At 46.7% G+C, this 26,481-nt stretch overlaps 1 protein-coding gene across 1 annotated transcript in view; it reads left to right on the top strand.

The window, feature by feature from the left end:
• LOC149916620 (IgGFc-binding protein-like) overlaps window positions 1–26,481 on the top strand; it is a 71,156-nt gene that overhangs the window by 36,230 nt on the left and 8,445 nt on the right. Inside the window, exons 54-94 of the mRNA XM_090147783.1 lie at window positions 464–735; window positions 1,446–1,595; window positions 2,203–2,459; window positions 2,563–2,647; window positions 2,767–2,847; window positions 2,963–3,204; window positions 3,298–3,581; window positions 3,681–3,958; window positions 4,203–4,798; window positions 4,974–5,544; window positions 5,701–5,900; window positions 5,996–6,376; window positions 6,742–7,028; window positions 7,607–7,878; window positions 8,214–8,297; window positions 9,023–9,172; window positions 9,780–10,036; window positions 10,140–10,224; window positions 10,344–10,424; window positions 10,804–10,887; window positions 11,193–11,276; window positions 11,582–11,665; window positions 11,971–12,054; window positions 12,360–12,443; window positions 12,749–12,832; window positions 13,138–13,221; window positions 13,527–13,610; window positions 13,916–14,008; window positions 14,995–15,242; window positions 15,538–15,715; window positions 16,813–16,921; window positions 17,420–17,511; window positions 18,081–18,257; window positions 20,318–20,520; window positions 20,813–20,957; window positions 21,690–21,928; window positions 22,433–22,597; window positions 23,025–23,149; window positions 23,888–24,156; window positions 24,837–25,045; window positions 25,478–25,619. Of these exons, the coding sequence (XP_090003909.1) occupies window positions 464–735; window positions 1,446–1,595; window positions 2,203–2,459; window positions 2,563–2,647; window positions 2,767–2,847; window positions 2,963–3,204; window positions 3,298–3,581; window positions 3,681–3,958; window positions 4,203–4,798; window positions 4,974–5,544; window positions 5,701–5,900; window positions 5,996–6,376; window positions 6,742–7,028; window positions 7,607–7,878; window positions 8,214–8,297; window positions 9,023–9,172; window positions 9,780–10,036; window positions 10,140–10,224; window positions 10,344–10,424; window positions 10,804–10,887; window positions 11,193–11,276; window positions 11,582–11,665; window positions 11,971–12,054; window positions 12,360–12,443; window positions 12,749–12,832; window positions 13,138–13,221; window positions 13,527–13,610; window positions 13,916–14,008; window positions 14,995–15,242; window positions 15,538–15,715; window positions 16,813–16,921; window positions 17,420–17,511; window positions 18,081–18,257; window positions 20,318–20,520; window positions 20,813–20,957; window positions 21,690–21,928; window positions 22,433–22,597; window positions 23,025–23,149; window positions 23,888–24,156; window positions 24,837–25,045; window positions 25,478–25,619 (7,679 nt within the window). The remainder of the gene's footprint in view (window positions 1–463; window positions 736–1,445; window positions 1,596–2,202; window positions 2,460–2,562; window positions 2,648–2,766; window positions 2,848–2,962; window positions 3,205–3,297; window positions 3,582–3,680; window positions 3,959–4,202; window positions 4,799–4,973; window positions 5,545–5,700; window positions 5,901–5,995; window positions 6,377–6,741; window positions 7,029–7,606; window positions 7,879–8,213; window positions 8,298–9,022; window positions 9,173–9,779; window positions 10,037–10,139; window positions 10,225–10,343; window positions 10,425–10,803; window positions 10,888–11,192; window positions 11,277–11,581; window positions 11,666–11,970; window positions 12,055–12,359; window positions 12,444–12,748; window positions 12,833–13,137; window positions 13,222–13,526; window positions 13,611–13,915; window positions 14,009–14,994; window positions 15,243–15,537; window positions 15,716–16,812; window positions 16,922–17,419; window positions 17,512–18,080; window positions 18,258–20,317; window positions 20,521–20,812; window positions 20,958–21,689; window positions 21,929–22,432; window positions 22,598–23,024; window positions 23,150–23,887; window positions 24,157–24,836; window positions 25,046–25,477; window positions 25,620–26,481) is intronic.

Here is a 26,481-nt window from a genome sequence, read left to right as displayed (position 1 = left end):
AGCGTGTTTGAACGCATGAAAGCTCCAAGGCAGCAGGCATACAGCCCTTGCATCTCCCCCCTCTGCTCCATCCACCCATGGTGTGAGCGGTGCTCTCTCCCCGTGCGTGGGCACTGTGCTCTGGGGCCCTCAGCTGCCTCTGTGCAGAGCCCTGCATCCCATTGTATCTCACCGTTCCGACCCCAGAGTGAGGTAGGCCGGGCCACGGGCAGGGCGGTTTTCCCAAGTAGCCATGGTCAGTGCTGCCTCTGTCATTTTCCTCAACCCCTGTGAAGCCCCAGAGGGGAACGGTGAATGTGGGCCTCATTGCTGACCCTTGCAGATGGCAGCTGCGTGTGCCTTGTCTTAGGGAGAGACGTGGACTCCACAAAGACTGAAGTTTTGCATGGCATGCCAGTGGGGAAAGGTTGTGGCTGAGGTTCACGGGCTGCTGAGAGCTCAGGGCTGTCTCTCTGCTTTGCAGGTGTGACACGACCATTGTCCCTCCTGTGTCCTGCTCCCCGTCGGAGGAGGAGGCAGCTCACAAGAAGTGTGGAATGCTCACACAAGCCGGTGGCCCGTTTGAGCCGTGCCATGCAGTTCTGCCACCCCAGGAGTACTTTGAGAGCTGCGTCTATGACCAGTGTGGCACAGGTGGCAGCACGGACCAGCTGTGCAGTGACCTGAGTTCCTATGCTGAAGCCTGTGCTGCGGCAGGGGTTGTTCTGGGAGACTGGAGCGCTGGCACGGTCTGCGGTGAGGAATCGGCTTGGTTTCTATTCAGGAGCTATCACTAATAATTTCTTGAATTTCTACTTCACAAATGGATTCTTAGCTTCCCTTTTTTGGTGTCTGACATTTCAGATTTCTTTCCTACTCACTACTGCGTTGAATCAGCTGGTTTTGCATTGCATTTTGCAGACTGACAGTTTGGAATTCCCATAACGTTTCCCTGTATTGTCCTGCCCATTGTCTTCTTAAGGGCATCCTTGTCCTTAGTGCTGAAGCAGCACACCCAGCTTATGCTGTCAGCAGCTTTTTGCCTTTATGAAGGCAAGCATTTCCAGAGGGATGCCGGGCTGTGGCATCTTGACTGCGCATCGAGAGACTTCAGACTTGCTGCCTCTCTGCCTTGAAGTGCTTCTTCCAGTACCAGTTAGAAAGGCTTTGAAGTTGTGGGAAGTCACTGGTAATACTGAGCCCAAGAGAGAGCCCCATCCCTCCCGGGAGACTCAGCAAGGTAGCACCAGTAGAGGTGGAGAGAGGAAGCCTGGGGACTGTGATGAAATTGAGGGAGAAAGGAGGAAGCCTTGAGCAATGAACAGTGTGCAATGGCCAGGGTGGAATTGCATTTTGTTGACCATCGTCACCTGGCTGTAATCACGCCAGGGACACTGAGGGATACTGGGAAAGTTTTGCACAGTCTCACTTTTAAAACTCTGCTTTCCTTTCTGTACCATGTCCAGCTTCCCCAGCAGCCTGCAATTTCTCCTGCACGTTTGATGTCGACTTCTGTGAGTGGGTCCAGGAGCCGTCCAGCAGCATTGACTGGATAAGGCACAAGGGACCAACGCCCTCTCCAGATACCGGCCCTTCCTTTGACCACACGACTGGAGGTAGGAACATCAGCCAGCACACGGTGGTCATTCAAGCAGAGTGGTGTCCCTGGAAAGATGGTGACAAACATCTTCTAAGAGCAAATACAAACCATATATACCCTGGCTTTGATCCAGAGGCCTTTGCAGCAGCCTCCCCCAGGGTCGGAGCCTTCTTTCAAAGAAGCTTTTCTGCCCTGGGATCAGTCTGGTGTAATCAGAACAGGGAATGATCTGCCAGGCAAGGGGGTCAGTAGTATAAAACCGTGGTGCCGGGCTGTCTCAGGGAAACAGGAACAGGTTTCTTTTAGGGGATGCTGGCTTCTCCAGGAGCCGCTGATGAGTGCCCCCAAAGCCCCAAAGCTGCAGAGCCGTGGTTGGATTGAGGGGATGCTTTGGGGGTGACGGCGTTTCCCACATCAAGCCATACAGCTGTCAGGGCCTAGAGAGCCAGTTTCCTTAGAACATCTTAGGGCTGAGGGAACTGTGGCAAATGAAGGACAATCTCTTGCTCTAGACTCCCTGTCCCTGCCTCAAACTGCCGCAGGATGTGCTCTCAGGAGGGTTTTCCCTGGGGCTGTTGTCTAGGCTTGATGTTGCATGAGGCATGGCTGGCACTTTGTTTCAGATGGCTACTACATCTACCTGCATGGCGACGATCACTACCCCGGCTTCGTGTCACAGCTGGTCAGCCCAGTGTGCAATTCAACGGGACCACACTGCTTCCGCTTCTGGTATCACATGTATGGAGTGGCTGAAACCATGGCCCTGCGGGTGTACGTGGCTCAGGACGGGGAGCTACTGGAGGTCTGGAAAAGAGTTGGGAACAACGGGGACAGATGGATCTTGGGAGAGGTCACCGTGCACAGTACAGGAAACTTGCAGGTAGGGACAGGGGCTCTAACTGCCGTCTGATGCAAAGAGTGCTGCAGAATGTCACTCGGAGTGTATGGCCGGAGCTAACGGTAGAAACCAACCTTTCCCTTAGCTTGTCCTTGAGGGAGAATGGGGGGAAGATTTCCGCAGTGACGTGGCACTGGATGATCTGTCCATTGAACAGGGATACTGTCCAGGTACGTGACACTGCCTGGGGAAAGGCAGCCTGCTTGTTTTGGCAGTCAATGTATTTTCTGCCTTGAGCAGGAGGTGTGCAAGCAGGACTGACTGGCATGTGCCACTGTATCTTTTGTAGGCGATGTGACCACAACGCCACGCCCTGGCACCACCACACCTGGCACAGGAACATCCACACCAACACCACAGCCAGGCTCAGGTGAATGGAGGAGAGCGGTTGTTGGGACGCAGTGCTTTTAGCATTGTAGGAAGGGGAGAAGAGCTGGAAGGTGGTGCTGATAACTGACTGGTTTCTCTGGTGTTTCCTTTGTCAGGAACGTGTGTGGTGGAGGGAGACCCTCACTACCACACGTTTGACAAGCAAATACACCACTTCATGGGCAACTGCACCTACACCCTCTCCAAGCTGTGCGAGAGCAACAGCTCGCTGCCCTACTTCAACGTGGAGGCGGCCAACGAACACAGAGGAGGCAACACTCGCGTGTCCTACGTCCAGTACGTGGACGTTGATGTGTACGGCCAGCGCATAAGGCTTGGGAAGGATGGCGTGGTGATGGTAAGCACAAAGGGGAGCAATGGCGGGGCTGTGCAGAGGGAGAGCCGTGCCAAAGGCAATGCTCCAACCCTGTCTTGGTTTCTGTCCTTCCAGGTCAACGGAGAGCCAGAGGTGCTGCCCTGCACCCCATCTGCGGGTGTGCAGGTGTCGTCCAGCGGGTTCTACACCATGGTCACCACAGACTTTGGCTTGAGCGTGAAGTTTGATGGGAACCATCGGGTGGAGGTGACGCTTCCAGGCACCTTTGGGCAGAAGGTTTGCGGCATGTGTGGCAACTACAACGGGATGGCAGCAGATGACTTCCTGAACCCGGACGGAGTGCAGGAGCCAGACTCCACCAGCCTGGGTAACAGCTGGCAGGTGTCCAACGACAGCAGGTGTGTGTGGTGCCCCAGCAGGTCTGGGGAGGGCTGGAGTGGAGGTGCCAGGGGAAGCCTACGGATAACCTGGAGGCCTTTCTCTCTGCCTCACTGTAGCTGCTCAGCCGGAACGCAGTCCCCACCAGCATGCACTGAGACAGACAAGCAAGTCATTGCCAGCAGCAGCTTCTGTGGGCTCCTCACGGACACCAGCGGCCCGTTTGAGGTGTGCCACGCTGTGCTGAGTCCCAGCGGTTACTTCAACACGTGCCTTTATGACCTGTGTGAGCTGGGGCTTGATCGCGAGGCGCTGTGCAACAGCCTGCAGTCCTATGCAGATGCCTGCCAGGCGCTTGGTGTCCAGATCCCCGTGTGGAGGAACGCAACATTCTGCCGTAAGTCAGAAGCAGAAAAGCACCCCATTTTCCGAGCTGGTTAGCCACTGTGTGTGGCTAACCCTCTGTTGGTCAAATCACTAGCGTGGTTCTTTCTATGCAGAAGGCATCTCACGTGGGCAGCTGGGTGTGGCTGTGGGGTGATTGCATCCTTCCAAAGCCTCCAGAGAATCTTGTCTCCCTTGAGAGCATTGCGAGTGTCGGATGACTGATGATTTCACTCCTTCTCCTCTTGTCTTGGCAGCCATCACGTGTCCAGCCAACAGCCACTACGAGCCCTGTGCTGCTGCTTGCCCTGCTACATGTGTTAACCCCATGGCACCAGTTACGTGTGGATTGCCATGTGTGGAGGCATGTGTATGCGACAGCGGGTACCTGCTCTACAACAAGCAATGCGTGCCCAGCCAGCAGTGCGGGTGCTGGCACAACGGGCAGCACTACCCGGTGGGCTCAGAGTTCTGGACGGACAACACCTGCTCGTCCAAGTGCACGTGTCCCGCGCGAGGAGGCAAAGTCCAGTGCTCCAGTGCGTCGTGCCCTGCTGGCCAGTTCTGTGGAGTGCAGAATGGGAAGCCCGAGTGCCTGGATCACTCCTACGGCATCTGCCACGTCCACGGGGACCCTCACTACAACACCTTTGACAAGGTGACGCACAACTTCATGGGGAACTGCACGTACACGCTGGCCAAAGTGTGCTCCAACACCTCCGTGCCCTACTTCAATGTTGAGGCAAAGAACGAGCATCGTGGCAACCCCCGAGTGTCCTACGTGCGTGAAGTCGTGGTTGATGTGTACGGAGAGCGCATTACCATACTCAAGCAGGAGAGGAGCCGAGTGCTGGTAAGCGAGCGGGGCTGGCGTGTGCGTAAGGTGGTGGGTCTGCAAGGCAGGGCTGGCTTTTTTGGGCAGGGTCTTATCTGCAAGCAGCAGGAGTTTTGGTGTGAGAAGGGAGCCTGTTGCCATGGGGCTGACGGCCCCAGGGAGTCCACGGTGCATTGCGCTGTGTCTGCCCCAGGTGAACGGTGTGTTCCGGACCTTGCCGGTGAGCGCAGCAGGAGGAGCCATCACCGTGAGCAGCAGCGGCCGCTACGTCGTCCTGCAGACGGACTTCAGCCTCCAAGTGTCCTACGACGCTGACCACTCAGTGGAGGTGAAGGTGCCCACCAGCTACTTCAACCTGACCTGTGGCATGTGCGGGAACTTCAACAACTGGAGAGAGGACGATTACATGATGCCCAACGGGCAGCAAGCCGCAGACTCCAATGCGCTGGGGGAGAGCTGGCAGGTCCCAAGCGATGACAGTGACCCCAGCTGTGGCGTGCCCCCACCACCGGGGCCCTGCCCTGAGGATGAGAAGAAGCTCTACGAGTCCGAGCAGTTCTGTGGCATGCTGACAGCCAGACCAGGCGTTTTTGAGAGCTGCCATGCCGTGATCAACCCGCAGAGCTACTTTGAGACCTGCTCCTACGACCTTTGTGCCATGGGTGGTGTGCAGGAGGTGCTGTGTGGTGCACTGGAGGCCTACGCTGACGCATGCCAGGCAGCTGGTGTGACTCTGCTCCCCTGGAGGAATGCCACCTTCTGCCGTGAGTACCCACCTTTGGATTGCCAGAGGGAAATGGGGCTCTCCCTGTGTCCTGTAGCTCTGGCCAGTTCTTTGGGCTTTCCCTTGGCTTTCCCTTTTCCCTTGGTATTCCCTTCCTTGTGGGCTTTCTGGCCCTAATGTTCCCTTCCCTTTGCAGCCCTGCCATGCTCTGCCAACAGCTACTATGACCCTTGCATGACTGGCTGTCCTGCCACCTGCGTTGACCCACAAGCCCCGCAGAACTGTTCCAAGCCCTGCATGGAGGGCTGTGCGTGTGCCTCTGGCTTCCTCCTCAGCGGTGACACCTGTGTGCCCGAGGCCCGCTGTGGCTGCCTCTTTGAGGACAACTACTACAGCGTGAGTGAAAACCCTGCCCCGTCTCCCTCCCCTCCCACGGCCCTGCTTTGCATCTCCTTCTGTGTCTGACGTGCTCGGGGTTTCTCTGCCTGCAGGAAGGCGAGTCCTTTGTGAGCGAGAACTGCTCTCGCCAGTGCCGTTGTGAAGCCAGCGGCCAGATGGTTTGCTCTGCATTGTCCTGTGGTGAGGAGGAGGTCTGCAAGATCCAGAACGGCCAGCGGGGCTGTTTCCCAGCCAGCACGGCTCTGTGCCACATCTATGGCGACCCGCATTACAACACCTTCGATGGGAAGCTTCACCACTTCCAGGGCTCCTGCAACTACACAGTGGTGACGGCCTGTGACAACTCCTCCCTTGGCTTCAGCATCACCATTCGCAACGAACATCGGGGCAACCCGAGCTGGACGGCTCTGAACTCCGTGGCACTGTCCATGGAAGGCCTCCACATTGCACTGCGCAAGAAGAAGGACGTCTATGTAAGCCCCTGATTTTTAGCCCAGGCAACCACAGATATCGAAAGTACCATTACGTAGCCGCGTACCCATCCCCTAGAAGAGCTCGATGTTCCCTGAGCCTGCGGGCATGCTCACACGAGAGCACGGCAGGTCTCTGAGTGAGGCAGACCTGAGTGCAGGTGCAGAGGCGGGCATCCAACTGGTTTCCCGCAGCTTTTGGTGTGCCGTAGGTAATAGAGCAGCTGTTGTTCTTGTAGGCCTGGGCAAGGTTTCTCTTGCCGTCACTGCCTCTGACTCCTGGCATCAGCACTGCAGTGAAGACCAGCGACTTGTCACCGGAGGGGCATCTCTTTATGTTTCTCTCTCCCTCTGTCTTTCTTCTTCAGATCAATGGTGTTCTGGCCACCCTGCCTTCTTCTCCAACGCCCAGCGTGACCGTTTCCCTGAGTGGCTCCTACGTGCAAGTCTCTACCAAGCTGGGCCTGCAGCTGCAGTTCAACGGGGACCAGGACCTCCTGGTGAGGGTGTCGGAGAAGCACAAGGGCAAGCTGTGTGGGCTGTGTGGGACATACACGGGCAGCAAGGAAGATGACTTCAGGCGACCTGATGGGGTCGTTGTGCCTGACTTCAATGACTTTGGAGCCAGCTGGATGGTGCCTGATGACGAGTGGAAGTGAGCGCTTGTTCTGTTGCATAGAGGCCGGGCAGAAGTTAGCTGTGAGCGGCCCAAGGGAGGAGGGTGGTTAAGGGCTGGCATGGGGAAGGGGAGACGGGGGAAGCTGTGGGAAAGCGTGTTTGAACGCATGAAAGCTCCAAGGCAGCAGGCATACAGCCCTTGCATCTCCCCCCTCTGCTCCATCCACCCATGGTGTGAGCGGTGCTCTCTCCCCGTGCGTGGGCACTGTGCTCTGGGGCCCTCAGCTGCCTCTGTGCAGAGCCCTGCATCCCATTGTATCTCACCGTTCCGACCCCAGAGTGAGGTAGGCCGGGCCACGGGCAGGGCGGTTTTCCCAAGTAGCCATGGTCAGTGCTGCCTCTGTCATTTTCCTCAACCCCTGTGAAGCCCCAGAGGGGAACGGTGAATGTGGGCCTCATTGCTGACCCTTGCAGATGGCAGCTGCGTGTGCCTTGTCTTAGGGAGAGACGTGGACTCCACAAAGACTGAAGTTTTGCATGGCATGCCAGTGGGGAAAGGTTGTGGCTGAGGTTCACGGGCTGCTGAGAGCTCAGGGCTGTCTCTCTGCTTTGCAGGTGTGACACGACCATTGTCCCTCCTGTGTCCTGCTCCCCGTCGGAGGAGGAGGCAGCTCACAAGAAGTGTGAAATGCTCACACAAGCCGGTGGCCCGTTTGAGCCGTGCCATGCAGTTCTGCCACCCCAGGAGTACTTTGAGAGCTGCGTCTATGACCAGTGTGGCACAGGTGGCAGCACGGACCAGCTGTGCAGTGACCTGAGTTCCTATGCTGAAGCCTGTGCTGCGGCAGGGGTTGTTCTGGGAGACTGGAGCGCTGGCACGGTCTGCGGTGTGTGTTCCATTGGTCTCCTTTGTGGCCCCGGTTCACAGATGTGTACATCTCTAGTGGATGCTTCTCTGTGTTACCTTAATGTGGGTTTGTCTAACTATTCCATTCATCATCTTCAGTGCCCACCTTCAGTATTACACCTTTTGAAATGGGACTGACCTTCTGCTTGCTTCAGTTTCTCATCCTATTATATTGTTGCTACTGAGATGTCACTATGGAATATCTACTTCTGGTCTCCGTTGCTATGATGCAGAGTTTTCATGCAGTTTGTATCTGGTGCTTGGAAGAAGACTCCCATGTTTACTCAGATCTCCTTTTACGCTTTTTTATTGTAGGTCCATTAACACCAACGACCATGGTCCCCTTGCCAGACATCTCAACAAAGCCTCCAAGCCCAACACCCCCTGGGACAAACACACGTATGGTTCTCTTATTTCCAAACTTCTATGGGTTGTGGTATTTGCAGGGAGGGAAAAATCAAAATCCTTTTTTTGGTGCTCATGGATGTTCTTTTCTTTTGACTTCTTTGGCTACAATTCAGCAGTATAAAGATCACAGACACCCTAAATGCTGCAAGGGAGTTCACCCTGCACTTTCCAAAATTGTATTGTTCCGGTGTTGTCTTGCACAGTGTCTTTTAAGGGCAGTCTTGTCCTTAGTCCTTAAGCAGCACACCCAGCTTGTGGTGTCGGTATGCCACTGGTATCACATGTATGGAGGGCTTTATGAAGGCAAACATTTCCAGAGGGATGCCGGGCTGTGGCATCTTGACTGCGCATCGAGAGACTTCAGACTTGCTGCCTCTCTGCCTTGAAGTGCTTCTTCCAGTACCAGTTAGAAAGGCTTTAAAGTTGTGGGAAATCACTGGTAATACTGAGCCCAAGAGAGAGCCCCATCCCTCCCGGGAGACTCAGCAAGGTAGCACCAGTAGAGGTGGAGAGAGGAAGCCTGGGGACTGTGATGAAATTGAGGGAGAAAGGAGGAAGCCTTGAGCAATGAACAGTGTGCAATGGCCAGGGTGGAATTGCATTTTGTTGACCATCGTCACCTGGCTGTAATCACGCCAGGGACACTGAGGGATACTGGGAAAGTTTTGCACAGTCTCACTTTTAAAACTCTGCTTTCCTTTCTGTACCATGTCCAGCTTCCCCAGCAGCCTGCAATTTCTCCTGCACGTTTGATGTCGACTTCTGTGAGTGGGTCCAGGAGCCGTCCAGCAGCATTGACTGGATAAGGCACAAGGGACCAACGCCCTCTCCAGATACCGGCCCTTCCTTTGACCACACGACTGGAGGTAGGAACATCAGCCAGCACACGGTGGTCATTCAAGCAGAGTGGTGTCCCTGGAAAGATGGTGACAAACATCTTCTAAGAGCAAATACAAACCATATATACCCTGGCTTTGATCCAGAGGCCTTTGCAGCAGCCTCCCCCAGGGTCGGAGCCTTCTTTCAAAGAAGCTTTTCTGCCCTGGGATCAGTCTGGTGTAATCAGAACAGGGAATGATCTGCCAGGCAAGGGGGTCAGTAGTATAAAACCGTGGTGCCGGGCTGTCTCAGGGAAACAGGAACAGGTTTCTTTTAGGGGATGCTGGCTTCTCCAGGAGCCGCTGATGAGTGCCCCCAAAGCCCCAAAGCTGCAGAGCCGTGGTTGGATTGAGGGGATGCTTTGGGGGTGACGGCGTTTCCCACATCAAGCCATACAGCTGTCAGGGCCTAGAGAGCCAGTTTCCTTAGAACATCTTAGGGCTGAGGGAACTGTGGCAAATGAAGGACAATCTCTTGCTCTAGACTCCCTGTCCCTGCCTCAAACTGCCGCAGGATGTGCTCTCAGGAGGGTTTTCCCTGGGGCTGTTGTCTAGGCTTGATGTTGCATGAGGCATGGCTGGCACTTTGTTTCAGATGGCTACTACATCTACCTGCATGGCGACGATCACTACCCCGGCTTCGTGTCACAGCTGGTCAGCCCAGTGTGCAATTCAACGGGACCACACTGCTTCCGCTTCTGGTATCACATGTATGGAGTGGCTGAAACCATGGCCCTGCGGGTGTACGTGGCTCAGGACAGGAAGCTACTGGAGGTCTGGAAAAGAGTTGGGAACCACGGGGACAGATGGATCTTGGGAGAGGTCACCGTGCACAGTACAGGAAACTTGCAGGTAGGGACAGGGGCTCTAACTGCCGTCTGATGCAAAGAGTGCTGCAGAATGTCACTCGGAGTGTATGGCCGGAGCTAACGGTAGAAACCAACCTTTCCCTTAGCTTGTCCTTGAGGGAGAATGGGGGGAAGATTTCCGCAGCGACGTGGCACTGGATGATCTGTCCATTGAACAGGGATACTGTCCAGGTACGTGACACTGCCTGGGGAAAGGCAGCCTGCTTGTTTTGGCAGTCAATGTATTTTCTGCCTTGAGCAGGAGGTGTGCAAGCAGGACTGACTGGCATGTGCCACTGTATCTTTTGTAGGCGATGTGACCACAACGCCACGCCCTGGCACCACCACACCTGGCACAGGAACATCCACACCAACACCACAGCCAGGCTCAGGTGAATGGAGGAGAGCGGTTGTTGGGACGCAGTGCTTTTAGCATTGTAGGAAGGGGAGAAGAGCTGGAAGGTGGTGCTGATAACTGACTGGTTTCTCTGTACCTTCCGCCATTTTTTTAATGGCCTGTATCAAATGAAAAAACTGTGATATTGTATATCCTATGCAGTATTTCTCTTGCTTTCTATCATGGTCCCTTTGCTTCGGCTGTGATGCAGGAAAACCACTTGAATTGCAAATATTTCTTGGAAGAGTCACTCGGTTGACACTTTCCTGTCTCTCCATTATTGTGGCACTGTGGTGCTTGGGAATGGTATACTGCCAGCTGGGAAGATAACTGCCCTGTTGATTCTCCTCTCCACTACCTCTCTCTTGCAATAGGTCCATCAACACCAAAACCTGGGACACCCTTGCCGGACATCACAACGCCGCCTCCACACCAGACAACAACCACCCCAAGCTCAGGTATTGTCATGACCTGTGAGCGTTTTGCACTGTTTCTGACAAATGTTTTGCAGATTTCCTTCAGGGTCAATGGCTCGGCTTTTTCTCACGTATGGCTGTAGTACAGAGGTTGTGTTTTCCTTTTCCCCCAGCCATGCTGCTGGAAGAGTACTTGAGTGGCACAGTTTTCTTAGAAGTGTCACTGTGTGCAGCCTGTCCAGTGCCTTCAGCTGGGTGGCACTGGGATGCTTGGGAATGGTATACTGCCAGCTGGGAAGAAAACTGCCCTGTTGATTCTCCTCTCCACTACCTCTCTCTTGCAATAGGACCATCAACACCAAAACCTGGGACACCCTTGCCAGACATCACAACGCCACCTCCACACCAGAAAACAACCACCCCAAGCTCAGGTATTGTCATGACCTGTGAGCGTTTTGCACTGTTTCTGACAAATGTTTTGCAGATTTCCTTCAGGGTCAGTGGCTCGGCTTTTTCTCACGTATGGCTGTAGTACAGAGGTTGTGTTTTCCTTTTCCCCCAGCCATGCTGCTGGAAGAGTACTTGAGTGGCACAGTTTTCTTAGAAGTGTCACTGTGTGCAGCCTGTCCAGTGCCTTCAGCTGGGTGGCACTGGGATGCTTGGGAATGGTATACTGCCAGCTGGGAAGATAACTGCCCTGTTGATTCTCCTCTCCACTACCTCTCTCTTGCAATAGGTCCATCAACACCAAAACCTGGGACACCCTTGCCGGACATCACAACGCCGCCTCCACACCAGACAACAACCACCCCAAGCTCAGGTATTGTCATGACCTGTGAGCGTTTTGCACTGTTTCTGACAAATGTTTTGCAGATTTCCTTCAGGGTCAGTGGCTCGGCTTTTTCTCACGTATGGCTGTAGTGCAGAGGTTGTGTTTTCCTTTTCCCCCAGCCATGCTGCTGGAAGACTACTTGAGTGGCACAGTTTTCTTAGAAATGTCCCTGTGTGCAGCCTGTCCAGTGCCTTCAGCTGGGTGGCGCTGGGATGCTTGGGAATGGTATACTGCCAGCTGGGAAGAAAACTGCCCTGTTGATTCTCCTCTCCACTACCTCTCTCTTGCAATAGGTCCATCAACACCAAAACCTGGGACACCCTTGCCAGACATCACAACGCCGCCTCCACACCAGAAAACAACCACTCCAAGCTCAGGTATTGTCATGACCTGTGAGCGTTTTGCACTGTTTCTGACAAATGTTTTGCAGATTTCCTTCAGGGTCAGTGGCTCGGCTTTTTCTCACGTATGGCTGTAGTACAGAGGTTGTGTTTTCCTTTTCCCCCAGCCATGCTGCTGGGAGAGTACTTGAGTGGCACAGTTTTCTTAGAAGTGTCCCTGTGTGCAGCCTGTCCAGTGCCTTCAGCTGGGTGGCACTGGGATGCTTGGGAATGGTATACTGCCAGCTGGGAAGAAAACTGCCCTGTTGATTCTCCTCTCCACTACTTCTCTCTTGCAATAGGTCCATCAACACCAAAACCTGGGACACCCTTGCCAGACATCACAACGCCGCCTCCACACCAGACAACAACCACTCCAAGCTCAGGTATTGTCATGACCTGTGAGCGTTTTGCACTGTTTCTGACAAATGTTTTGCAGATTTCCTTCAGGGTCAGTGGCTCGGCTTTTTCTCACGTATGGCTGTAGTACAGAGGTTGTGTTTTCCTTTTCCCCCAGCCATGCTGCTGGGAGAGTACTTGAGTGGCACAGTTTTCTTAGAAGTGTCACTGTGTGCAGCCTGTCCAGTGCCTTCAGCTGGGTGGCACTGGGATGCTTGGGAATGGTATACTGCCAGCTGGGAAGAAAACTGCCCTGTTGATTCTCCTCTCCACTACCTCTCTCTTGCAATAGGTCCATCAACACCAAAACCTGGGACACCCTTGCCGGACATCACAACGCCACCTCCACACCAGAAAACAACCACCCCAAGCTCAGGTATTGTCATGACCTGTGAGCGTTTTGCACTGTTTCTGACAAATGTTTTGCAGATTTCCTTCAGGGTCAGTGGCTCGGCTTTTTCTCACGTATGGCTGTAGTACAGAGGTTGTGTTTTCCTTTTCCCCCAGCCATGCTGCTGGAAGAGTACTTGAGTGGCACAGTTTTCTTAGAAGTGTCACTGTGTGCAGCCTGTCCAGTGCCTTCAGCTGGGTGGCACTGGGATGCTTGGGAATGGTATACTGCCAGCTGGGAAGATAACTGCCCTGTTGATTCTCCTCTCCACTACCTCTCTCTTGCAATAGGTCCATCAACACCAAAACCTGGGACACCCTTGCCGGACATCACAACGCCGCCTCCACACCAGACAACAACCACCCCAAGCTCAGGTATTGTCATGACCTGTGAGCGTTTTGCACTGTTTCTGACAAATGTTTTGCAGATTTCCTTCAGGGTCAGTGGCTCGGCTTTTTCTCACGTATGGCTGTAGTACAGAGGTTGTGTTTTCCTTTTCCCCCAGCCATGCTGCTGGAAGACTACTTGAGTGGCACAGTTTTCTTAGAAGTGTCCCTGTGTGCAGCCTGTCCAGTGCCTTCAGCTGGGTGGCACTGGGATGCTTGGGAATGGTATACTGCCAGCTGGGAAGAAAACTGCCCTGTTGATTCTCCTCTCCACTACTTCTCTCTTGCAATAGGTCCATCAACACCAAAACCTGGGACACCCTTGCCAGACATCACAACGCCGCCTCCACACCAGAAAACAACCACTCCAAGCTCAGGTATTGTCATGACCTGTGAGCGTTTTGTGCTGTTTCTGACAAATGTTTTGCAGATTTCCTTCAGGGTCAATGGCTCGGCTTTTTCTCACGTATGGCTGTAGTACAGAGGTTGTGTTTTCCTTTTCCCCCAGCCATGCTGCTGGGAGAGTACTTGAGTGGCACAGTTTTCTTAGAAGTGTCCCTGTGTGCAGCCTATCCAGTGCCTTCAGCTGGGTGGCACTGGGATGCTTGGGAATGGTATACTGCCAGCTGGGAAGAAAACTGCCCTGTTGATTCTCCTCTCCACTACTTCTCTCTTGCAATAGGTCCATCAACACCAAAACCTGGGACACCCTTGCCAGACATCACAACGCCACCTCCACACTCACCTACTGCACCAACACCTACACCAAGTTCAGGTGTGTTTTTCTCTTCCCAATGTCTATTTATCTGTGATAATTGTTGCCATTATACAAATTTCTTAATATAATTTCTATCAGGTGCTTGGAGCGAATATCCCATGGTAACTCATACCTCCTTTAACCCTGTCTTATTGCAGTTCCATCGACACCAAAGCCCACAAGCCCATTGCCTGACACCTCACCTAAGCCTCTACAAACACAATCCACTCCCCACCCAAGCTCAAGTATTTTTGTTTCCCATTCCCATTTCTTTTTGCCTATTTTACCTGTTTGGTTTTCTTACTTCAGGTCTAACTGCCAAAGTAGCAGTGTTATGCTGGAGAGTCAGAGGTTTTGCTTAATTTCCATAATTACTTCAGAACTCTTGAGAGCAGTTGTAGCAGTTCATTCCATCTGCCATAACATAGGAGCCAGCCTTCTAATGTTTTTGTGTAGATTATTTCTATACATTCAGAGATCACCTTTCAGAATAGGCCACTACAAATTCACTGTTTCACTTTATATACTGATGTTTTAATATCTTTTTTCTCATATTTCTTCTTTGGCCTCTAGCAGAGATTTCTGGTACACCAGAGTACATACTGTTTTTGGGTACAAAGTCTGGAGTCTAGCCCAGGCTTTGGAATGTCTTGTTTTCAGTCTCCTTTCTAGTTTTGGCTGTAGTAGTTATTGACATTTAGTTGGATGTTCATTATTCAGATCAACTCCTAGGTATCATGTTTCATATGGTGTGTCTCCAATATACAGAAAATGAGTCCCTGGATCAGATGGCTTGCTCTTCATGAATTACCACAGAACGTGGGTGATTTCCACTTGCAGTAGAAGGGTAGTCTCTCCTGTGGAAAGTTTTCATACCTCCTTTGTACTCTGTTCTTGACTGTAGCCATCACTGTCACAGCTGAGCAGCAATTAGAAAGTAAAACAAAGTGACTGCAGCATTTACAGCAGAAATTCAGAGGAAATTATTCTGTCTTTATTTCCAGGCCATGCTTCCTGCAGTGCCTCTGGGGATCCACATTACAACACTTTTGACCACAGAGTTCATAATTTCATGGGAAACTGTTCTTACACCCTCTCCAAAGTGTGTAACATCTCTCAGAATATTCCATACTTCGATGTGTCCACAACAAATGAGCACAGAGGATCCAACACCAAAGTCTCTTATGTGAAGTCAGTACAAGTGGAAGTCTATGGCTACCAGATTTCTATGCTGAAAAGCAAGAAAGTGAATGTAAGAAAATACTTATTTAAAATACATTTTTTAAACTAACGTGCAGACAATTAAGTTTTGGGTTTTTTGTTTGTTTGTTTGTTTGTTGTAGAATTTATAGTATTTTTTCTCTTGTCATTGGATACATGCACCTTTTCTAGTGAGATTTCAAAAAAATTTGCTTAGATGAAATATTATCTAATTGTGTCCCATTCTCCTTGTGCACAAAATGACATCTTTTACTAAACTGTTCCAGTTGCTTGCAGTTGGATGAGTTCCAGCAGCCACACACTAACTCTTACAACTTGCTGTGTAGGTGAATGGCAGCAGAATGAATCTACCCATATTTATTGAAAAGAAGATCAGTATTCAAAGTAGCGGTGGTTATGTTCTCTTGGAAACTGACTTTGGACTGTGGGTGAGATATGATGGAAATCACTATGCAGAAGTCTCTGTGCCCTCTGATTATAGTGGTCTGCTCTGTGGCCTATGTGGTAAGTCATAGTCTAATCACTTTTTAATGAGCTGTATAGACTAGTGGATACTTAAACTTTTTTCTTAGTGTTGTATTTAATCTACATAAAACTACCATTTACTGAAGGAACTAGACTTTACAGCAGCAAAGAAAAATTACTGAATTTTTTCAGTGTCTGCACATTGTTACAAATATCTAGTGATATGTTAACTGCCTGGAATGCTTTGAGGGATAACTACAAATAATATTTTTAGCTGGATTTTAAAAATACAAAAGCACAGAACTCACTTATCAGTGTAAATTAGCATAAGTAATGATTCTATTCTACCTTAGATAGGTAGTGTCTAGAGTAAAACAAAGCAATGAAGTAAAACAAGTATGGATGATCCTCAGGTGACAGACCTGATGAATAAGAAAAAATAGATATGTAATCTCAAAAATTCAAATGCCACAAAACATTAAGTGCTATATACAACACTAAAGATAGAATCCTTTGACAGTTCTTTGAGAAAGGACAGGTCAGACATAAAGGGCATATTCTACTACATTCTGTAAGAAATTCTTTTACAGTACAAACATGAAGTAACAGAGTTACAGACAATTTATGTAGCTAATGAGAATGGGGTGTAATTGGTGTAGCAATCAGTCATTTTTCATCAGTCATGTTGGCAATGCCTGAATCTGAGAAGGTTTAGTTGGAACAACATTCTGGAACCCAGTTGATTACATGAAACATACATCAGGATGGAAATGGGATTATAGAAACTGTGATAGTATCTTGTTTATGAGTTTCTGGTTTTCTGTTTATTCTTTGATCTAGATTATGTGAAATTTTATAGTTAAATTATCTCTGTGTGTTTGTTTTTCACTTTCAGTTCAGGAAACCTACCCAAGAATGTAATGATGCAAATGATACTATTTGATTTTTAGTCCAGCACTACGGATGAGATCCAAACACAGGCACTCTTCTTATTTTGCCTCGTGCACATTGGCATTGGATATATACTCTCACTAGTTCAACTGCAGTTTCTTTTATAGCCTGAAATGTTTGTTTGTTCTACAGGTGTGAACTTGATGTATCCTATAAATACTTTTTTTTTTTTTTTACCCTCACAGGTAACTATAATGGTGATCCAAATGATGACAACATAAAGCCTAATGGTGACATTGCAAGTAATTCCAATGAACTTGGACAAAGCTGGCTTGTACCTGAGAATAACACCATGTATGTACAGGAATCCAATCGCATTTGCTAATCAAACTCTATGAAATCAAATATCTATCTACTCACTGGCTTTGTCATCTGGGTACTATTCTGCATCTTCCAATTACCCATTAGAAGTAGGAAGCACCCTCTTCTAATTAAAGTGGGAAGGAGAAGAGGGGTTGCATCCTTTAAGCCTTGTTTTCCAAAGCAAGAACTGTGTATGGGAGTCAGATGTGATTTCTGTCCAGATTCCTAACTGGAAATCACTAACTTAATGGATCCCATAGCTCTTTCCCCCCCCCCCCAGCAAGAACAGTCTTTTAATTATCCCAAAAGGCACTGAAAAGGGCATTCATTCAGAAATGGGATCATATCAGCCATTCAAAGAAGCTAGATAAAGTCTTTTGATGTAACAAAATGCACCCTGTTATGTGGGGATATTATGTATCAGAATTCCACAAAAGATCTGTTAATAAGAGATGTACATAAACACTTTATTTTGTTTATTTTCACAAGGTGCTCTGTTGGAACAGAAGACCAATGTGATGCTGTGCTGGAGAGTGAAGCAAAGAAGAATACAGCATGTGGCATGATCACAGATCCAACAGGTAGAATTCTTGTAGTTGTCTTTTTGCCCATTGTTCTGAGCTTACACTGAATGTGTATAAAATCTCCAGTGCCAACAGCCAAAATTAAATTCATAGGTCAAGACATGTCAACTGATGAGACAGTGCAAAGATGTTCATGTAGATTATGTGAGAATGAGCATCAGATCATTGCTGCTCTTTGATTTGTAGTGACTTGCTTTCTGCTTTCTAAATAAATAGTTCAGAGGGCACTGTCACTGCATAAATTATAGATACTTCATCTGAAATTCTGTAGACATTTCCCACATTAGAGATCCCCTGAAGTTGTTTGTAATTATTGGTTTGCCTAGCCAGCAGGTCCTAATTTATGTATGCTATGTTGTGTAAATCACACTGGGAGAAGAAATGAGCCTGATCCGGCAGGCTGGGTTTTATTGTATGTGCTCATTTTCAAATGTTGGTTTAACTTACTAAACAAAGTCAGACTGGAAAACTCAATACATTTGCTATGACATACAATAGATGATGATGGTGATGAATCCCCCTTTTTTTTTTTTCTCTCCTCTATATATCTTTCTTTGTTTACACAGGAATCTTCAAGGACTGCCACAACAAAGTGCCTCCAGAAAATTTCTTCAATAACTGTGTTTATGACATGTGTTTCACTGAGGGACAGGCAACATCCTTATGCTATGGACTGCAGGCCTACGCTGAGTCATGTATCAATGCAGGAATTTGTATAGAGTGGAGAAATGCTACTCTTTGCCGTGAGTGCTGTGGTTTATAAATATTTATTCTGTATTTAAACTTTAAATTATTCACATTCTCCTCTATGTTTTTCATGTATAATATTTCATTGTATGTGGTGCTTCAAGTATAGTCTTTTGGTATGTTGGGAGTCTGCTTTACCTTAAGTACTATTCCAGTATTTATATAATTTAATAATTTGAATGAACTTTTGGATACATTTGGGTCTAATTCTTCAAATATTTATAATTTCCTATTAGTTTATTGCAAAGTTTGAATTATAGTCAGCTGTATCTTATGTGATCTTCTACGCTGGGAGAGTAACTTTTACTTTGCTTTGCTGAAAATCCATCATCTGCAGAGCAAACCACTGATAAATCTAGGCTCTCAATATTCATTGATGGCTTTTGGACAAAAATTAGTTTAGTAAGACATTTTAAGATACAGGTGTTTCTAGAAAGTTTACAGAAGTATTCTCATTTACCTCCAGACTAATTATGTTTTGGATAATATTAAAGCAGGAGCTGCTCAGTTTGGTAAAAGAATGATTTTAGAATGGCCTCTGATTAGAAGCATACATAAGTCAACCCTAGGACAGAGCACTGACCATTTGTCTATAAAGAGAAGACAGAAGAAGTAAATAGCTTCAAAGCCCCCAACTCAGATTGAAAGTATGGACTTCCAGGCTCTACAGTATAAGGCCATATTCCAGGACTTAAATACCTATGGCTTGGTAATGGTGTTAGAGAAGATGACTGCTCAGTCATATTAGTAGGACTGTCTCTCAAATGGTCCTTCCATCAGTAGTTCAAACAAAAAATCAATTGGGAATCTGAAGTAGGCAGATGACTGGCGGCTTTTGCTGTCAGGAGTAAGAGATCCTACTGCAATTACAGAAGTGAGTGAGACTCACAAGTGGTGATCTTTCACAGATTATCACATAAATAGTATTTAGGCATTTTTTTCAGACCACAGGAATAGACAAATGCTTCAAGACTTCTGTAAAATACAGTATTTTCCCTGAGGAGAGGGAGGGGTGCGAGAGTACAATGTATTTTCTCAGGGGATCTCAATGGAAAAGAATCTGATTTTTGGATCCATTTTCAAATGTGACAGGTGTTCAGATAGTAACTGCAGTAACAGAGACATACCAGCTGGTACATGAAGAGATGCTTCTATTCCCTAAATTGAGTGACTTGAGTGGTCAGGAAATAATAGAGCTCACAGGAGTGAAATGCTCTATTTAATCCCTGGATATGAGTAGCCTTGAGAGTTGTGATGGTTCAAACTAAAGCTTTATGAAATTTATTATTGTCCACTATACTGCTGAAAATGAGGTTTAGATCCATGTAATGCAAACTGGATTTGAAAAGATGTGATCCCTCCTGGCCAGCCCAAGCTTTCTAACCAGCTCCTCTCTGTACTCTCTTTTCTGTCTTAAATTGCCCAAAGGTGGGAGGACAGAGCATAGATGGTTCTGACTGATGACACTTGAAAGCAGTGGCCTCAGCAACTTTTACCTGTCATGACATAGCTGCATTGTACATACTTAGGTGTTTTATCTTTTCCATGCTCCTCTTTTCCACGACCTCCCTACTGCCTGTCGCCTGCTAGTGATCTTCAGGGCTTTGAACACAGCTAAACTGTTTTCATAAAAACTACCAGACAGCTCTGTACTGCTGCTGTAATCCTGTTTAGACAATAAAGGCAGCCAAAACCAGAAAGGTTAGTTTCCAGCACATCTGGATGTCTTTAAACCTCTAGAAGAAGGATTACAGAACAAAGCACATTTAGGTCTGTATGATCACATCAGCCCAACACTCAGGGCAAGCCTGCAATGTTTGACTTCACAAGTGAGATAAGTGCAGGGTGGCCTACTAGTCTTGCCCATCAGTGCCAAATGCCACTCACCATCTCCTGGTGCAAGAAAATTCTTGGTAATCAGTACTCTCCAGTGTCAGACTCTCATCCAACAGTTTTCCTAATTTTCAGGAGCAAACAGTGAAAATGAAAGCATCGGGATAATTTTTATAATAATTTTGTCCTTTTTAGTGATCTTATTTTTTCCTTTTTCCTCCAGCAATGTCCTGTCCTGGAGGCAGCATCTACAAAGGCTGTGGAACTAGGTGTCCCTCTACTTGTGTGAGCTCCTCGGCTGCTAATACCTGTAGCTCATTGCCAGTGGAGGGTTGCTTCTGCAAGGACGGCTATGTTCTGAGTGGAGACACATGTGTGCCAGAAAGCAACTGTGGTTGTGTTGATGATAAAAACCACTATCACGAGGCAAGTTACCATAGACAGCATTTAAAGAAAAACAACAAAAAAGAAAGAACAAATTAGCTCAGTTGCTACCATTATGAGAAAAAAAACACTATCACAATTGCTATTTACACTGTTAATAATAGTGAAAAAGATTCACTTTGCCAGCCTTCTTGATCATTGAGTTCTGTGGTTGTAACTGAGTAAATGATCACATATCGTGTACATTCAAACACTGGTAATTAGATTGTCTCTTATGACATTACCATCCTATTTATCATATAGTATATAATTCTATGTATTTTTGTACCCTCAGCTGGGTGAAAGCTGGTTCACCAGTTATTCCTGCACAGAACGCTGCACTTGCAATGCTAATAACGTGATTGCTTGTTCAGTCTGGGAGTGTGGAGTACGAGAAGAATGCAGTGTTAAGGATGGTGTGCTGGGCTGCCATTCCAATGGTAAGTCCTCCCAGAAAATTCTTCCCAGGGTCAGTTCCATGACTCTCTCTAACTTTCTCATAAACATCTTTTCATGTGCGATGGCCAATTCCAACTAACTGCTGCTAGTAGTAAGATAAAAGAAGACATGATGATCTGTCTTGTGGTCACTGATTCCCTTCTACTGTAATTGATATCTGCAAAAATTGATGTTGCTCAACAGCCTGTAAGGTCCCTTGGATTCTTTTTATCTTGATCATACAAATTGAAGAAACAAATCAGCAGTGCTACAAGTTCTAAATTTGGGTCTGAGAGCCATTTCTGAGAGACTGTTTGTTAGCAAGTTTCTTACATAATTATGTATACAAATACATATTTATTTACATTCATATCGATACCTATATTTACTCATATATTTATGTATTCTCATATTACTACATAGGAAAGCTCTGGACTACTCTTATTTAGCATGCATTATGGTTACAACAGCATATAGAAGCAGATAAATAGGTTGATTTGTTGACAAATTGCCAGTTTGTATGTAATTATTAAATTAAATTTAGGAGATATCTACTGGAAAATTCTCATTTCCAGGTAAATGCCATTGCCGTGAATCTGAAATACCTCTGTGAAAGTTTCTCCTTGTAATAATGATGAGGATTAAGTTGCTGCACTAATACAAATGCCTGTGATCAGTTGAGTCCATGGTGAAATCCAGTCCAAAATCCTTAGATTGTTTTTTTTCACTTTCAGGCCAAGTAACGTGTCAGGTGGCAGGAGATCCTCACTATTTCACTTTTGATGGATTGATGTACACATTTGTGGGTACCTGCACCTACACCTTGGTTAAGTCTGTCAGCTACAATGTCAACCCAATAACCATCCTTGGCAAGAATGAAGACCGAGGGCTAAGAGGGGCCACATACCTGAAAGAAGTCTACATAGATGTGTATGGCACACGAATCACCCTTCGGAAAAGCAAAGAAATCCTGGTAGGTGTTGGTGCTATTTATTCCAGCAAGAGTTATCTTAAAATCAGCTCAGTACAGTAGCTGTAGGAAAAAGGACCTCTATGTTTCATAAGAAACATGTATGCATATCCTTAATATTTACAGACATCTCCCTTAAGTTGATGTTGGGGGGAAATATAATTTCTGACCATTTCCCAAGGCTTGTCTTCTAGTTTCATTGTTCTATTAGCCTATCTTGGAGGTAGAGCTCAGAGCCTCTGGATCTAAGAACTGTTGTCTGAACTAAAGAATGTACCTCCCTTCTTCATTAACTGTTGTCAGCTCAATCACCTATAGCTAGAGCCCTGCCCAGCCCACCTCAGCTGAAAAGCTGATTTTTGCAACCTGTAGGTGGAATATGTAATAGTGAAAGTATGAAGAATCTAAAACTGTCAGAGTAATCTTCAGCACTCCGAGGAATTTAGATTCGAGCAGAAAAGCATTCATGGGAGATCATCCATACTGACAAATGATTTATGTCTCCAGCTGAACAATGAGAGGGTCTACACTCCAGTGGAGAACCGGGTGCGGGGCGTGTCCATAGGAAATATTGGCAATTACCTAGTAGTGGAAACAGACTTTGGTGTGACAGTGAAATATGATGGCGATGATCATCTGGAAATAACCCTCCCACAATCTTACTTCTCAAAGGTAAGATTTACTGTGTTAACATATTGGTATTCTTTCAAAATCACTGCTTGTGTATTTATTTTCATTTTCTTTGTTCTCATGTTTCGCTACTGCATCTTTCTTCATAGCTGTTTTGTAACACACATCATTTTTTTCCTATTTTTTCTCTTCACACCAATTTCTTTGTGTTCCAAAGGAGAACTGGTAGAAAATGACCCAGCTAGGGGAATACATCCCAGTTTATAGAATTAAATGGCTTGAAGTCTTAGGGTATCATAGCATCTATTTATTTTCTATTGTTGCAGTCAGTGTGTCTGAAATATTTAGTACAGGGTTGATTGTCATTAGTGTTTCTACCTCATCATTCCAGAGGCAATGATTAAGAACTTACTGAGGAAGCTGCTGTAGAGCAGATTGTTTTTGAAGTATAGTTCTCGTTTGCTTGCAGGTACAAGGCATGTGTGGTAACTTCAACGACAATTATGAAGATGATCTGTCCTTGCCAAATGGTACAATTGTCAGTGTCACGCAGTTTGGAAATAGCTGGAAAGTGGAAGAAGACAGTGATGCAGGGTAAGCATTACTTCATACCTTCCATCTTTCTTTGGAACACTCTTCCTCTAATTGCCTTGTCTATTTTACGACTTCATAACATACAAACAGTGTGCATGAGATCTTTTTCTTCTTCAGTTAAAAGCTCAAAAGAAAAAACCATCACCACCAGAAATCACCATACAGGCCAAATGGAAACCACAGCCATTTTACTGATCCACACAAACACTTGGGGATTAAGCTTTGGAATAGCCCACAGTGTGGACACAGCCTGTGTTTATTTTACACTGAAAAAAATACTTATAGCAGGAGGATGGAGTTCAGGAATAGTGATGGCCAGATGTTCCCTAAGGTACATCATGGTAACACAGTTTGTACAACCATGGGTTCACCAGCCAAAGCCCATGCCACAGTCTCCACAGAAGGCAAGCAGTGCATGCCCACGGGTGGCAGCCAGGTTCAGTGAAGAGTCCAGATCACCACACAACTTTGCAGAGATGAGACGGGTCCAAAGTCAAGCTGGGAAATCAGTCCTCTCGTCGGGGTCAGGTTGAGTGAGTAACCAAGGTCAAGAAGGAGCATGGTGATTGTCATGCAGATCTTCTGTTGCTATTCTTCCACTTGTAGACAGAAGTAAGACTGCAGTCTCCAGCACTATTTATTTAGTACCTTTCAGTGGCAACAAACTTTCCAGTTTCTTTCTCAGTCTCACATATGTCTTTGAAACTCAAGTGCAGATGTTTCTGTGCTTTCTTGCAGTTGTTTATCAGACTCAAGAGAAGATGATGTTCCTCCTTGCACTAATGAGAATAAACCAATCATTGAAAGCCAGTGCAATGTCCTAAAATCAGACAAATTCAAAGCATGTCATGATCTGGTGAAGCCTGAAGACTTCATAAAGATCTGCACCTATGACATGTGTCGATATGATGGCATGAAGTCTGCTCTTTGCGACATAGTTCAGTTCTATGTGGACACCTGCAGGAATCAAGGCATCACCATTACATGGAGGAATAGCACATTTTGTCGTAAGTGCACAAAGAAATTAAAAAAAAAAAAACAGTAAATTGGATGGCTGACGGTGTAAGACAAATTAGCATTATTAGGTAGACAAGTTATATAAAGGATAATTAAGACAAAATTTTCAAAATAAGCAATTCTGTTGTTATGATTTTATGACTTGGCTCTGTTGCTGAACTGTTTGTGAGCTGAACTAAACCCAGTGATAACAACTAGATGAGTTGTGGATGATAGTGTGGAGTTAGAATTGTTTTCATAGCCAAATGAATATCTTGAGCTACTTCATTGAGTCTAAAATGGAGAAATAATAGAATCACAGCCATTTATGTTGGAAAAGATCTTCAAGTCCAACTATAATAACCGTAATACAATCATAAATTAAAAACAAAATGGGAAATTGAACTGAACACAGGGATCAAAGCCACTCACTGACAATTCAGGCAATTGCTTACTAAGGGCCAAGTTCTTGGATTAATTCCACTGTATGTGCCACACTCCATCCATTCAACAAAGCTAACATCTAATTAAGAAAAAAAGAAAGAAAAGAAGGTAAAGTTTTTGTTTGATGAGCAAAATGATCTATAAGAAGGTGGTCCTACTATTTTACAGGTCAAGTTGAAGATATCAGGCAAGAACATTTGTTTTAATGTGTTTAATAACACTGCTTCTATTCTCTTCATCCACACAGCATTGCCCTGTCCATCCCACAGCCATTACACGGCCTGTGCCTCTGCCTGCCCATCAACATGCAATGACATCTTTGCCTCATCCCTTTGTGAGAAGACAGAATCATGCACAGAGGGCTGTGAGTGTGATGATAATTATGTGCTCAGTAATGACAAGTGTGTTCCACTCAGCAACTGTGGCTGCAGGGATGATGACAACAATTACTACAGTGTAAGTAGTTCATTGTAGGGTAAATCTCTGCCAGCAAAACTTGCAGGAAATTGGTCCTGTGTCCAACAGAATGAGAAAGAAAAGTCTTCAGAGTCTACCATTTTAAATACATTTCGTTTGTTTAGCAAAAGCTGTGGGCTTAAGTTGTTAGAGGATGCAGGAACATGGTAATTTGCACCTTGAAGCCAATGTTGAGGCATACTGGAAACTTGATAAGAATTAATTGGGTGGTCTATCCTATTCCTGTTATATGTTCCAATTCCCTTGTGGAAGATAAATGGACTGAGATTGCCCCCCTCCCAGTTTCTTGATAAGATTACACCTAGATTGAGCAGTTGTGGAATGGCCAGCAGGATGCACCTAACCAGACTCATTTTGCTACTGACTTTCCATTGCTCAGCACCTTGGTAATATAGCATAATTTGTGTCCAGGCTGGGGAGACTTGGATTACTCCGCACTGCACCAAAAGATGTCAGTGTCAGCAGAATGGTGTCATCAAATGTCAGAGTTATGGATGTGATTCTAAAGAAACCTGCTTGATCAAAAGTGGAAAATACAAGTGCAATCCAACAGGTATGTGCAAGCAGATCTTCATCTGCTATTACATGAAGACTAGAGAAGGAGGAGGGATGTGAGTGCCCGTTCTGTCTTGCATGGCACTTCCCACGTTTACGACATGAAGAGGCAGGTCTGATAGTACTGTTGATGACACATTATTAAGCACAAAAAAAGCCTCATTTCTCAGAATAGGAAGTTACAGTACGAGACAGGGAATTTGAAGAGAGGAGTAGAACAAGAGTTTGAAAATCTATGTACATCTAGGAACTTGGCAGGTCATTCTGGCTGATTTAAATATATATATATATATATATATATATCCACTGCATTTACTAAAAATAGAAGTCTAATATGTACATCTATGAATCCTTTTGGCAATTAATTTTTTATTTTCTCCTGCATATTGATTTGAAAATATGAAAAATAGAGGCAAAATAGGACAGAGCATATCTCAACAAGTACTTAATAGCCAATCTTGTACTTGCTTTGGCTAAGTTCTTACACTGAGGTGTCGGCCCTGTTATGTTATGTTTAATCCCATTTTCTCATGGTAAATTGGACAGTTTAGTAGGTATCTTGTTGCCCAATGCCCTTACACTTCAATTTTCAAGAATAGAATGGCATAGGTCCTATTGTATTGATGATCAGTGCGGGAGCATAGAGCAAATCCATCTTGCCCTTGCTCCCTTTTCACAGAATCTCACAGTTGAAGCACCACAGCAGTCTCAAGGAATTGGCTTTGCACACTGTAGCGAAAGAGATTACTTAGATGATAGTCATTGCATCTGAAAGGTCTGGTGAACACAATGACCAGTTTAGTAACCTCGAAACAGATCAGTGTTACAGCAGTTACACTGTCTAATTTCAAAATTAGACG

This window comes from Phasianus colchicus, chromosome 10 (genome assembly GCF_987193195.1).
Source record: "Phasianus colchicus chromosome 10, bPhaCol1.hap1.1, whole genome shotgun sequence".
NCBI classification, from domain to species: Eukaryota; Metazoa; Chordata; class Aves; order Galliformes; family Phasianidae; genus Phasianus; species Phasianus colchicus.
This window is presented reverse-complemented; position numbering and strand designations above follow the sequence as displayed.